The sequence below is a fragment of the Asterias rubens genome, chromosome 1 (assembly GCF_902459465.1).
Source record: "Asterias rubens chromosome 1, eAstRub1.3, whole genome shotgun sequence".
NCBI classification, from domain to species: Eukaryota; Metazoa; Echinodermata; class Asteroidea; order Forcipulatida; family Asteriidae; genus Asterias; species Asterias rubens.
In genome coordinates this window covers 14,347,315-14,362,029 of record NC_047062.1, presented here as the reverse complement: position 1 = coordinate 14,362,029, position 14,715 = coordinate 14,347,315, and the positions used below count along the sequence as shown (strand labels likewise).

The window sequence follows — 14,715 nt, the reverse complement described above, 5'->3', positions numbered from 1 at the left end:
TATCTATCAAAATGGTCGCCATGGTATTGCTTATCCCTCGGCTCAAGAAAAGATGGAATTACTGAAGCCAGGTTTTTTTTTGAGCTGTCAAAACTTGGAAGACTGCTTGAGTTTTTTGTCCCTTCTTGATCAGTACATGGATGTTGTAGGCTCAATAAGAACGCAAGTCGTTGAACCAGAGAAGCAGGAATCAGGATCTGGAATCTAACAGGGACTCTGGTAGAACGTTAGACAGAATAACTCCCACAGAGAAAGTGGCATATATCAAAATCACAAGGGAAACCACAAGGGGAAACTGACTGGGAAAATTTTGAGATAGAGGAGGGTTGAACACAAAGAAAAATTTACTAGAACGGGATTTGAATTAATGACCTCTGGATTAACGTGCCAGCTCTCTGGCAAATGAGCTCTCTAGCCTATTTTATCAATAGCTTTGTTCGGGGGATCTGGTCAGAAGCCATACAAAATATTAAGACCAACAACAGATGGTTAGATAGCTCTTTTAAATTTTTCTTTTCTTAACCATCAAAATCTGTTGATGTTAGACACTAACTAGTACAGTTGATCATTAGGCCTGATCTTAGTTCATGAATGGACAGAGAAATTGAGAAATTTAAATTTCAACTTGGCAGGGGGGCAGTTTTCTCCCTGATGTGTATTGTCCCAATTGCATGGCTCTGCTTGCTGTATAACTCTGCGCTTGTGGCTAAGAGATTCCTGCACTTTACAGAGCTCCATAAACTTAGAATTCTGCAGTATGGAGTGCCATAAATTATGGCCCTGGTTCGTTTATTGAAAGCTGTAAAAGTAAAACCTTTCCTTGCTATCATCACTTAACAAACAGAGTCTTTGTCTTCGTCATCGATAAACGAAGGTGCAACTTCCCTTTAAGATCCATATGTACGCATTCCCTATTTAGTTCTCGGATTTCCTTAAAAGGTTCTTCTGAGGAGAAGTTTGCATTCATAAATACAAACACATAGATCAGGATGGGGTGAGGGGTAGAGACAGCAGTGTAACAGAACTCCCATAAATCAAAATTCCGATGCAGTTTGAAGTTTCTTCTTTGGATGGGATCGCAAAGCGTGTCAATTGTTTAAAATTCCTGTCGCGAAAAATTCCATTAGTTGAAGAGTTCCCCTCTTGTAGTGACACACTGAATCTATACATTGCATGTAGATTATTTAGGACATCCTCTCAGATTTCGTGCCTCTCAGCCTTGCAGTAGATTACATGACAACTCTGGTCCCATTCCATCATGTTCTTAGCAACCCCGTAGCAGGCTACCACACCAAAGATGCACATTGGGCAGTTATTATTTATGGATAGTCACAATTTTTGCAGCGGTGCATTGCGGTTCCACTTAACCAAATAAGCTCATACTCATGTGGAGTATGGGGTCTGACTCTGGTTACCGTTGCCCCCGCTGGACAAACTTGTTGATTATACAGCCGTCGATGCGGGAGGGCCTTCTCATATGTTTGTGCCTCGAAGACTTTTTAAGAAAAAAAAATTAAATTAAATTCCCTTACTGCCCGTAGCCCATCCTTACAACTTTCATGTGAAATTGTACTGACCTATTTTTAGTATCATACATTGTAAGTTTGCTTTGATTGGTCTAGTAGTCGGTTTGCAGACAGCACAGGTCCTTATGAAAGAGCATAATTTGCGTTTCAAGCAAATTGCTACCTGTACACCATAAATGAATATGCAAAGGGTCTATACTAGGCTTAATACACTATTTTATTTGAATGAGAAAATGATTGTGTATGTTGATACATGGGTCATATATTTACAGAAAACAGTCCCTGACCAACAAAACCTTTGGGTTGCTGTTGTTTGTTGACTTGTTTTCAAAAAAGAAAGGAAAAAGAAAATGCGCAATTAAATTTAACAAACATGTAGCACTCTCACTGTGAAAAAAAAAGGTCTTCTTTCATTTTCTACATATATCCAGTTTTTCTTATGTTTGTTTTTGCAAGTATTTAAGTCAATGTGTTCTGTGGTTTGGTTTCATTTCCGTCTTTCTTTCGGTTAGCATGTATTCAGAACTTCTTAGGTTCACAACTACATTATGCACTATGTTATAAAGTACAGACATGTTTTAAAACCAACAAGTAAACATTTTTGCTCTTGACATGTTGATTGAGGTTGTAATTATATTATGTTATTTAAGAACCTTTTAAAAATACTTGCAGTATTTTGTATGTTTACATAATAGGACAAAAAAATGCCATTTTGTTGAAAATCAAACTTGACAAAATTATAGTACGCCCTTACTTCCAGAAAGGATTCCTACATTCATAAAATGTTAATTGTTGGAAACGATGGAATTCATCTTGAAACAGCCTCAGTAGCTTTGTTGTTTACATTACTCCTTGAGAAAGTAAGTTCATAGATTTACGTTTCCAAACTCTTTGTCTGAGCTCCCCGAGCAACAGAAAGCTAGCCATTGAGGATAATTTCCTCTTTGGGGCTTTACATGGAAAGGGTGTCGGATGAAGGTTACCGTGGCAACTTTGAAACTTGAATAAACTGCCCCGATGCACTCATTCACTTAGTCATTATTGGTTTGTTCACAACCTGCTGTTAATTGTTGTGGGGCTGCTGGGGCAGTGTATAGGGGGGCCAACATGACCTGGGTAAGGTTGTACCCGTTAGACATTGCAAAAAAAGTTAATGGCCCTAAAGAGATCAGGACTGCTTGGGTCGAAACGTCTGGCCATTAACTATTTTTTTTTCAGTTATACCATAGGTCCTTTTGGTTGGTAAGCAGTTTGCAACAGATAATTCTATTTTCCCTGTTTGACATGGATCAATGTTTCAGAATAACAAGCGGCGGAAAAAGGCAGTATATACAAAATGAGTGTGAAAGAATGTTATTTGTTGCTATTTAATCAGATTGTTTTTTACAGGTATGATAATATTAGTATGATAACTTTAGATCTGATTTTGGCATTTCTTTTTCCTTTTTGTTCTCAATTTCTTTTGCCAAATTGCCAAATAGCCAATAACTAGCTTAAATGCATACCAGCTACAATACCATTGCATTGGTGCTTAGCAGAATCATTTTAAGCGATATTTTCTCTGTGAAACTGGCCCCTGGGGGTATCAATACAAACAATAGTTTAGTGCCCTCACATTTTGAACCTTTTTAAAGGCTAAATTGTTTACTTCACTGTAAAAGACATTTATATGATTAACTTAAAGGATGTTGGTGTGACCTCCATTTGAAGCGAGGAAGATGCCGATACTTATCTGCATTGGAATAGTGGCTAAGTAATTGCGTGTGCACTGTAGAGTAAAATGGCTTCAAGGAGATGAATGAGATCTGAATGTTTGTCAAGGATGTTAAAGGAACATTACAGAATTTGGTTTTTGCTAACAAGACAGTTGTTGGCAGTGTACGCACAATATGTAATCCACCTTATACTATATTCATAAACTGACAAACCTGTAGAAGTTTGAGATCGATTGGCCATCTGAGTCATAAGACAATAGTGAAAAACCGATTACACATTTTGCATGACATCGATTTAGAAAAAATAAGAAGAATAAAGCGCTCACTGAGCGCTAAACTCCAAACGGGAAATTAGTTTTTATTTATTTCTCATCAAGTATGATATTTCAAGAGATGTTTTCTACTATTATCATTATTAGACCGTGTTAGTTTTATGTAAATCTGTGATCTTAGACAATTTTGTTGTCTTACCAATTCTGTAATGTTCCTTTTAAGCTATTTTCATATAATAGACGAAGGAAAAGAGAAGGGAAGATGGAGAGGTCAAACAGAGTCAATGAAAATTGAACGATGGTCGAGAAGAGGAGGCACGTTCCAACAGGACCCCCCCCCACAGGATCAGCTGTGATGCACTTCCAGTGAAGGATCATTGTTTTATAATTAGAATGTGTCATGTACGTTTCTCTGAAATGATGGAATAATAGCATTATCAATCCCGCAGCTGTTCTTCCAATATAGGGCCATGAAGTGCAGTTGATACCAACTCATTATTGAGTGTTGTTATTTATGCGTGTGAGCGTGTCTACACGTTAAAACCGAGTACTTTAACAAAAGGGATCCAGGTTTTTGGACAGCGAGGAAGTTCTCAATTCGTGATTGTGTACAGAACTAATGGGGACGTAGCTTATAAAAATTTCGAAATAGTCGAAATAGTGTGATAACAAAGTGACGTCTTCGATTTACGGGATTCACAAAAAAGTTTGTGTGTGTGTGAGTGGATATCACTGGGTCACACACATTGCATCCACATGCATCCTGGTACTGATATGCTTATTGTTGGAATGGGGTTCATAACCATATTGACTGATCCCCTGTCTTTATCTACAAGGAGAAAGACAGGCCCTGGTCTTATTACAATAACTTAAGTGGATAAACATGCAGTGATGTAACCATTCAATTCCTGCGTTATGATTGGTCTGCTCCGAAGTGACATAGTTTGTCAGCTACATACTTGCGAATAAAGACAGGTCCCTGCCGCTAGATCCAGTGATTCCATTGGATACATCGATATGATAAACGTGCAGTGACATAGATGCCCAGACAGTCACTGCTGTCACGACCGCAATAGAATTTGACTACATATCTCTTTTTGAAATGACTGAGGTCAAAAGTGAATGTACACGCCGGTTTTGGAGGCAGGTCTCTGACGTTATTCACAAGCCTCGAAGTGTGATGTCAGCTATTGTTGCAGGGGTCTGTCTGCTGCTGCGTGTGCATATGTGTACATGTGTGAATCGATGTCAAAGGTACATCTGGCAGAATCCCGCCAGGTGCTCAAGGCTGGTATCTGGCGTTATTTAAAGCCATTGGACACTTTCGGTAAACAGTGGTCCAAATGCCCACACTTCATGTATCACAACTTATAATATATATAAAATAACAAACCTGTGAAAATTTAGGCTAAATTGGTCATCGGAGTTGGGAGAAAATAACGGGAAACCCACTCTTGTTTTCGCAGGTTTCGCCGTGTCATGACATGTGTTTACTATAAAACCGTAATTCTCGATGTCGAGAATTGATAATTGTTTCAATGTTTTCTCAAAAAGTAAAGCATTTCATGCTGCATGGAATAATATTTCAAGAGAAGTCTTTTACCATTACCTTCTTTAAACCCTGTAAGTTATTTGTAAATCTGTGAACTTTTATTTTTTTTCTGTTCCGAAAGTGTATAATGGCTTTAAAACCCTTGAAGTGTGACATCAGATGATCAGGCTAATAACCATAGAGCTATGCGTAAGAACTAGAGGGAGCGCTCACTATGTTGCAAATAAAACTTTGCTGGACCACCATGGGCTCAAATCCCTCGTGGGTCAATTACCTGCAAACGTCCCACTTGCAAAATGTGTGCTGTGTAAACTGATGAGTGACCATATGATGAGGGGTCAGAAACATTGGGCAGAAATTGACTTCTTCTCAGACCGTGACGCATGGTTTTATATGCCCTCTAGATTTTATATTCACTGTAACTTGTGGAGACTGAGAACAAAACGTAAAAGGGAACACAAAGAGTCTCCATAGGGGAATTCTCAAGGCTGGGGTGCTCCACAGTGTATATTGGAGGTTCTTAACTACTGGGGGACAAAGGAAAGAACAAAAGATGTCTCCACAGGGATGCACACAAATGGAATGCTAGTTCTGACATGTTTTTAAATCTATATTTTCATAGAGGTGGTTAAGCAGAAAATATTTAGCGTATGGATTTTACTGCCAAGGGAAAAAAAAGCTGGAAGGGGAATTTGGCACAAACGGTACACATTTGACATGGTGGGTTAAATTTTGCTTGCAGGCATTCAAGATCCGTGATGAGCTTATGTTTAGTTTAGGCAGCTGCATAGAATTGTGCCCGGCCAGCTGGTCATGCAGATTCATAATCAAAATGTTTCCATCTTACTAGGTGTAGCGTAAACAAAATTACCAGGCCTACAATAACACACAGACCAAGGCCTATTGCCCCTGGTATTGACTGTGGTGCCCCTGCAACCCCATTGACCAAGTGCTCTTTGCAAAATGTTTATGTCTTCTCAGAAATGAAAATCCAGGCAAAATTTATATTTTAAAATGCCCTCATAAATATAATAAATAGAAGCTGCTTCAATTAAATACTTCTCTCCTGTTACGATCACCCTGGTTTTATTATATTACCTCTGCAGCAGGGTTTCGATCGATACGCGGATTGGTCAAGGTTGAGTGCCTAAATTTTCATTGGGTTGCTGGTCAAATATTGTACGGCCCGCTTCTCAAGATGGAATTCTTTCATTTTAGTAAAAAAGGAAAAATATTCGCATATTTGACGTGTAAATCTATCTTGTGTACCAATGGGTTCTTGTGCAAAGACCACTGCAAGAATTTCAGCCATTTCAAGATGGCTAAGGTTGCTACTATAAGAGCATCGCATGCTTAGAGAGACAACACGATTCCAAGAGAACAGTTTCCCAGCGAGCATATTCAGTGATACAAAGTCCTAAGGGTTTTATCATGCGTACACAATCCTTTTACAGACACCATCCATTGATATGGTTCTCTTCAATAGGAAGATGAAATGTGGCCATGGTATGGTTCTCCTAACCTAAGATTTCTGACTTACTAAACAGTAAGTCAATGCAAGAATACAGATGAATACAGATAAATTATCAGGTATTTTACTGCTACACCATGTACACAGATAAATAACCAGGTATTTCACTGCCATTCGGGTACTTTTACTTAAATAGGTATTTAATTTTTAAAGAAGAGGTGCATGTATATAATACAGTTACAGACTCACAACTAGTCTGACTACGATGTGATATTTTGCTTTAAAAGCAGTGGACACTATTGGTAATTGCTCAAAATATTTATTAGCATAAAACCTTTCTTGTGAGAAACGGCTTCCTCTGAAGTGGAGTAGTTTTCGAGATAGAAGTAATTTTCCACAAATTTGATTTTGAGACCTCAGATTTAGAAATTGAGGTCTCAAAAACAGGCATCTATCATTATTATCTTGCAACTTCAATGACCGATTGAGCTCAAATTTAAAAGGTTTGTTATTTTATGCATATATTGAGATATACCAAGTGAGAAGACTGGTCTTTGACTATTACCAATAGTGTCCTGTGTCTTTAAAGAAGAGGTGCATGTATATAATAGAGTTACAGACCCACAACTAGTCTGACCACATTGTGATATTTTGCTCGCTCAACCTAATAGCAATGATCTGACTACATGATCGTACATGTACATCAGACATAAACAACACATCCGTAGCTTTAAGCGTTGTAATACATCAGACATAATAACCTTATTCTTAGCTTTAAGTGTTATATTGAAGGTGTTAATTCACAGCTGTCAAAGCGATGTCCCATTCTTACTGTTCTGTTTTTCATATAATAAGCTCTAAGCCTAAAACGTAGATACTCTCAAAATAACCTCCCCACGTAACAAAAAAGGTGACATGTTCCCACCTGCAGCAACAACAACAACAAAAACGTAAAGAAAAAAAAATAGAAAAGGAGAAATCCCTCATGGAGTCCAGAGTTTGCTTACCAGCTTAGAATGGTTCTTGTGGTATGGTTTCCAATGGCCATTGTTTATCACAACAGAACGTCGGGAACACTACCCTTGCGTACACAATCGGGGAGTTCCAAGTTGGATAGAAAAATTGTGAAATTCTCGCGGGCGAGTGCAGCGGTATAAGTGTAATACAACCCTGAGGATTGATTGAACTCCAATTTGGGATGGGTTCGGTTTAGATTGTGTTCTCAGGTTTAAGTTTAATGTGATGTCTTGCCATATCCCGTCTTGAATTAGGGGCAGTCTGACACCCCCCTTAATTGCCGCAGGTCCACTGGGTAACCCATAGTGGAAGGGCTCCGGGTAATTAAAGAATGAAAGATAGCTCAGGATGGAGAAAAAGTTTAATGTGATCTCTTGCCATTTCTCGTCTTGAACTAGGGGCAGTGTGACACCCCCCTTTATTGCCGCAGGTCCACTGGGTAACCCATAGTGGAAGGGCTCCGGGTAATTAAAGAATGAACGATAGCTCAGGATGGTGAACAAAAATAAGGTGTGCTGTGCAAAGGAAAGGTGACTGTTAAATAGAGACAGAATGCGTTGATACATTTTGTATTTGGGTATGTAATGGGTATGAAATAATAGACTTTAAGGTGAATAAATTGTGCATAAATTTTACATGATGTGCTCTCATTTTCACCACCTTATGGAGACAAAGGACAATAAAATAAAGGGAAAACAAAAGAACTCCATAGGAGAATTCTAAAGACTGGGGTGCTCCACTGGAAAAAGTTGTGTACATAGTCTTTGGGGAACTGTTAATTGCTTGAACAAAGGAAGAATAAAAGAATGCTCAGTAGGTATGCATTTTTTTTAACCCTTAAATGTATGATTATCTTGGCTGTTGTTTTTGTAAAAACCAATGCACAGTAAAAACCAATGCACAGTAATCAAATCAAATGCTAGATGGATTGTAAAATACACAGACCCTCCCTCTTTTTTAGAAAAATTGTGACAGGGTAATGAATGAAAACAAATTGGGTCATTTATCATCTTCATCATTGAGCCTAAAAAAAAAACTCCTTCAAGGACCTGTTGTTCCCCAAGAACAAGAAGACAGCGAATGTTTTAACTCTAATAAGTTTTCAGGTGTTGTTTATAGATGAGGGTAGATGTAGAAGAAAAGCGGGAAGCCACGATCAACCTTAACCCAATGCTAATATAACATCAGCCCCCTAGCACATCAAAGATCAAATTCCTCCTCTACGCCTTCTAAAGATAAAACCTGGGTGTGCTGCCAAGCTATGATGGTCATGCACTAGAGAAAGCACATCATGGCTGTGCTTACTGTGGAAATCCGCGCTACTGGGCCTTACAGCGCTGTGTAAGCTTTGAATTATGTGGCAAAGCAGAGCTATGAAATTGGGCATTTCTCTTATTGTGTGGACCTTATTTATACATTGACGTCATCTTGCAGGTAAAACAGATGATGAAACAATTGAAATGCGCATCTTTGTATGCGCTGCATACAGCATCAGCCAATGAGGAATTACCTTTAGACCTCTAACCACCGCAGGTTCATAGGGATACATTTCTATGTAGGTGTAAGGTGTAGACCCTCTCCCCACTACAACCTTCTCGATCATCACGCCACCATCTTACAGGTAAAATAATTGATGACACAGTTTAACTTTGCATCTTTGTACGCGCTGCATAAAGAATCAGCCAATAAGCAACCAAGGACAAAATAAGGGCCCTACTAAAATGACAACAAATGCATTACGGTTTATAGTAACATGTCAATCAGGTATGTGTAACCCTTGTCAACACCCTTGTCACACAAAGTTGTGTGCTTTCAGATGCTTGATTTCGAGACCTCGAATTTTCTAAATCTGAAGTCTCCAAATCAAATTTGCGGAAAATTACTTCATTCTCGAAAACTACATTACTTCAGAGGGAGCCGTTTCTCACAATGTTTTATACAATCAACCTCTTCCCCATTACAATTGTTACCAAGTGAGGTTTTATGCTGATAATTATTTTGAGTAATTACCAATAGTGTCCACTGCCTATAAGTACCCAGTGTAGGTCCACTGGTTGCATTTTATGAAACAGAGGAGTGCATGATGAAATTGTTGGTGGCTGGAATCAGGGACTTAAATTTGACTTATATCCTGGGTTTAAATTTGTGTGACATGAGGCTAGGTAATGTACAATGGCAGTACATACAATCATTTAATAAAAAATGGAAATTTTATAGGTCTCAATGAGTAGCAATTTTTGTGTCAGTTTTTTTATTAAAAAAAACATTTATAAAAACAAATTAACTGCCTCAGAAAAATTTCTTTGACCCACCCACCCACTATTTTGATAAGAAAAAAGTGAACATTGATTTTTGTGAATGGCCACTAAGCTCCTGCTAGGCTTCTCACAATAAACACTCTGCAGGAATCTAGGCATTACTAGGCATTCTACGCTTACAAGGCTAGCACAGAAATTCGGCGCTTGCACGTAAGTGGGGAATCGTGATCGTAAGCGCAGAATTCGGCGGTAAGCAGAGCCATGAAATTGGGCCCAGGAGAGCAGGGTGCATGTGGATATTGATGGGATGGAGTAAAGGAACATCCATCATGTCCAATAGATGCTTGATAGTACGATTTATACAAATCAAAGAAAGGGGATTCTGAGTTAGTGAAGATCTTATTAAGAGGCCCCTTCCGATACAAAAATAAATATATTACGTTTACTTTAAAAAAGCAATCAGTTAAACCTGACATTTATAATACTAATAGAAAGTAAACTTTTTTATTATTTTCCAATGTTTGGCTATGTTTATTTGGTTTGCGGTAACACCATGTGTGTATCTACTTGCCAGGTAGAGTTTGTTCTTAGAGAACTGTCTTGCTTTATTCTACTGCCGCGGAGTAGATAATCGGAGGTTCGGGAGACTTCTCAGTTCTGAAAAGAACTGTTCTGCTTTTTAACTATTACCAGGGTGGATGGTATAGAAAATAGACTGGACTACTACTTTAGCTTATAGGATCATAATTAACTGTACTGCCGTGGAGTCAGTTCTGAATTGGTCTCAACGTTTCGACTAGCTTGCTCTAGTCATCGTCAGGAGACTGAATGTTTGGCTATTTCCCCATTTCTTGGTTATTTTCATTACTGCCTTGATATCTACTCTTGTTTTAACTTTGTGAAGGAATTACTAATTTTGTCAATTATTTATATATGAGGAAAAAAACATCTAGCTGTTGCAAGCTTCTTACCGACCAAAATGCAAGAAAATAATTAATAGTCAACTCTAGTCTTATATTGACCCCTTGCACGCGTGTCACACGCGGTGACTGATGCCACGCTTCCCATGTTGGTGGGCAAGTTAGGTTTACGTGTATTAACGCCGCGTCGCCTAAAACGCGCACTTCACTGCATAACGTTTCAGCTTACTTAATGCATAGAGTTATATATGAAAACGCACAGTGAAATTGCCCACCAATATGGCGCATTCAAGATATTTCTGATGATGACGTCCGGTGAAATGGGTCAATACACAAAAATTTATTTTTTTACATATTAAAATTGTTTTGCTTATTTTCTTGAATGCTCATGTACTTGTTTTGTTGTAACATTTCTATGATTTGTCATGTTCAAACCAATAAAACAAAAATCAGAAGACAAATATAATTCAGAATAAAAATTTTTTTTTTTAAATCAACAATTACCATTGATGATTAACAAAAAGCATTATAAATATAATTTATGTATAAGTACACACATGGGGTTAAGTAACCCAAATGACTTTTTTTTATGAGTTTGCATAAAATTATTATCATTTTGAACTTAAAGTGATGAACGTCTTTGTGTATTGGCGTTAGGGTAAATGACTTTCAAGAAATTTACTTCACTTGAATAGACAATTTTTATTTTATTCTCTTTCTACAATCGATCATGCCTGCACGCGTTAACAGCATTGTTTTTTTCAACAGGCATCACCAGGTTTATTTTTATAAACAGTATGCAGTGTTCATAAAAGGCTTCAAATGTTCATTTTGCCTTCGGCTATATGACAGGGGGGAGGCTAAACCTTCCAGTTGAATTGCCCAATTTGATCAGCCTGCAGTAAATCATGATCAGCCGTCAAATTTGAAAATTTAGTTTCAGTTAGGGGGTGACACAGGTTCTTTTCTTTCTGCTTTTCCCCCGGTTCCAGCCGGTAATGGGCTTGCGTGATGTGCGTTGGATCGGGATATTGTGTAGCTGTCGGTTTTCAAATTAAGCGAGAGTCTCCCCCCTTCGGCCACAGGTGTTGCATGAGTCAGACCGCCGCGGCCGTCGCTCGGTTGAAATTAAAGAAAGACAGAGCTGGGATTAGGTCTGATGACATTTGCAGTAGTCGTTGCGGATTTCTTGTTACAGGTGTTGTGTTTTGTGATGAGGAGGTTGGTTTTCCTCTCTTCTCCTCCCCCCCCCCCCCCTTAGTGCTGTCGTGTTTTGTCTGTATTCTGAGCCTTAATGAGGTTAATTAGTGGATGGGGGAGGTGGTGCTAAGAGCAGTTGGCGCTGTCTGCGGTGATTGAGATTGGGAATTCAAGGTGTCAGGGAGGTGGCTTTATGCAACATGCTTATTTTCACATTGTTATCAAACATGTCTGGAAAGCAGACCTTAGTATTGAGTGATTGATTTCTCTAATCCCAGAAACCCTTGAGGTTTGTGTTTGCAGAGTGGACTGTTCCATTTTCAATATTTAAGTATTTTTGTATTTATGATGTGCAAATATATTACACTCAGTCATGCCAATTTTTTTTAAAAGATGTTTTAACAAGTTATTTCTTCATATGAATAACTTGCACTAAAGCTTTTTGTAAAGTAGCCTCTTAGGCTAGTTAACTCAGTGCATTGAAAACTGTGTCTGGGTTTTCACATGTTAAAATTGTTTTTTAAGCCATTATACACTTACGGAGCAGAAAAGAAAAAAAATCACAGAATTACAAATAACTTGCAGGGTTTACACAAGGTAAAGGTGAAAGACTTCTCTTGAAATATTATTCCATGAAATGCTTTACTTTTTGAGAAAACATTAAAACAATTATCAATTCTCGATAGCGAGAATTACAGATTTATTTGAAACACATGTCATACTACGGCGAAACGTGCGGAAACAGGGGTGGGTTTTCTTGTTATTTTCTCCCGACTCCGATGACCGATTGAGCCTAAATTTTCACAGGTTTGTTATTTTATATATAAGTTGTGATACACGAAGTGTGAGCCTTTGGACAATACTGTTTACCGAAAGTGTCCAATGGCTTTAAATCGCGGATTGGAAATTCATGCTTAGTTGGTTTTAATGTGGTATGGATTAACAATTTTGATGTTGTTTTCTTTCGCACACTTTTTTTTATGTAACAAATCTGATAATGCATTCATCCCTTCATATTTTCCCTTGTTTCAAAGTTTTCATCCCCCAGTAATATTTTCAACCAGGTTGATTTAGTTTGTTTTCTATTTTATCCTGACGTGTCTATACAAAAAACAACAGACTTTCATTGAAACTCGGAAAGGTTTCTCAGGGTTAGGAAGAAAAATACACTGCGCCTTCAACAAAAACAACAAAGAAACCTCTCAAGATTTGCTCTGTCACGTTCGTTCTTGAAAGTCACTTATCTAACCACAATAATGTTTATTTTGCAGGAGAAAGCTTGCAAATGGAAAACGGAGTTTGGTATGGATGGATTGACGACTAACGGAGTCCTTATCATGAGACCACGAGGAGGTTTCCAGTCTGATGCTAGACCGGGCGTCTGGCGAGAAGTCTCCGTAGGGGGAAATATTTATTCATTACGGGAAACCAGATCGTCGCAACAAAAAGGAAAGCTGGTAAGTCACTCAAAGGGTTAAGATACCTTTTGTAGATCAATTTTTTTTTTTGCCATGATATGAATCCCTACTCACTGTGAATGAAGATGTTTGTAATATAATTTATCTGTAGATTTTTCAGCTTTATAAGTCGTTAAGTTTTTGAGGGAAGAAAGGTGAACATTTCAGAGCAATAATTTCAGGAGAGTTGCGTAAATCTGTTGTACATGCTAAAATAATTTTCATCTCACTGGGACATAAATTATTTTTTGTAAAGTTGTTTTACTAATTTCTCAAAAACTACAGCACCTCAGCAAGTAATATTTTAAGGAAAGCTTTCTACCCTCATTATCTTTAAACCATGTAAGTTTAAAGTGAATCTGTTGACTTTTGTGTTTTGTGTTGTACATACCTAAACCCTTTAACGAATGAAGTGGAGATTGTGGTAGAGAGGAGAGGACAAGATCTCGTTGAGATTGACGTCATTTTCAATTATTGAGGTGTTATTCTTGAATGATAAAGTGTCAGTAGTGGTTGATAATTTAGAAGTGGGGAAGGACTATAGGCTGTCTAAATGTTATTACAACTTCATTGAGAGATGGTATTACCATAGTATGTCTTTTCCAGATGTTAAAGCTGTTGCCTCATTTATCTGGTTAACTTGTTGTGTCTAACTCTTACCATTAACCTGGGTCCATTTTCATGGTGTTCATAGAGCTGCTTACAAGCTGAAATAGCTGAGCACAACAAAATTATGCTAACTGGAAAAAGGTCAGCAGCCAAACTACCCAATCTCACAGTACAATGAGTGACTGGCAGCTGGTGACTGGTGTCCTGCTCATTTCTGCTGAGCAGAAAATTGTCAAGCATTGTTTTTCTGCCTAAAGCAGCTCTAAAAACAATTTGCCCTGCTCTAGAAATAGTTACATAAATAAGGAGTGGTGAACACAGTTGTTAGAAAACCAAGTACACAAAATTGGTAAGATTGAAGAATATAAATACTCACAGATTTTTGATGAACTTTCATGACTTATGGTCACGGTGAAAAACTTTTTTCCCATGAAATGCTATTGTATTTGAGAAATGATTCTAAAAATCTCTCAATACCAAAACTTGCTGTTTGAAATCAGTGAAAACGGGGAAGGCTTTTTAAAGCAATATTTTCTTGTGACTCCAATGACCAATTGAACTTACACTTTCACAGGTTGTATAGTTTTAATAAAGTACAGCTAATAGTCTTTGAAAACAACCAATAGTTTGCTTGTGTTAAACTGCTTTTCCAGCCTTTGTCTGCAATTTTGTTTTTAGTCCTTAAGCAGATCAAATACAGGAATTAGCATGACAAGAT

The 14,715-nt window shown here is 37.9% G+C and overlaps 1 protein-coding gene across 1 annotated transcript in view; it reads left to right on the top strand.

Annotated features, from left to right (window-relative positions):
* The window catches only part of LOC117296987 (E3 ubiquitin-protein ligase pellino homolog 2-like), a 50,494-nt gene that overhangs the window by 26,279 nt on the left and 9,500 nt on the right, over nucleotides 1-14,715 (top strand). Inside the window, exon 6 of the mRNA XM_033780097.1 lies at nucleotides 13,203-13,388. Within this exon, the coding sequence (XP_033635988.1) occupies nucleotides 13,203-13,388 (186 nt within the window). The remainder of the gene's footprint in view (nucleotides 1-13,202; nucleotides 13,389-14,715) is intronic.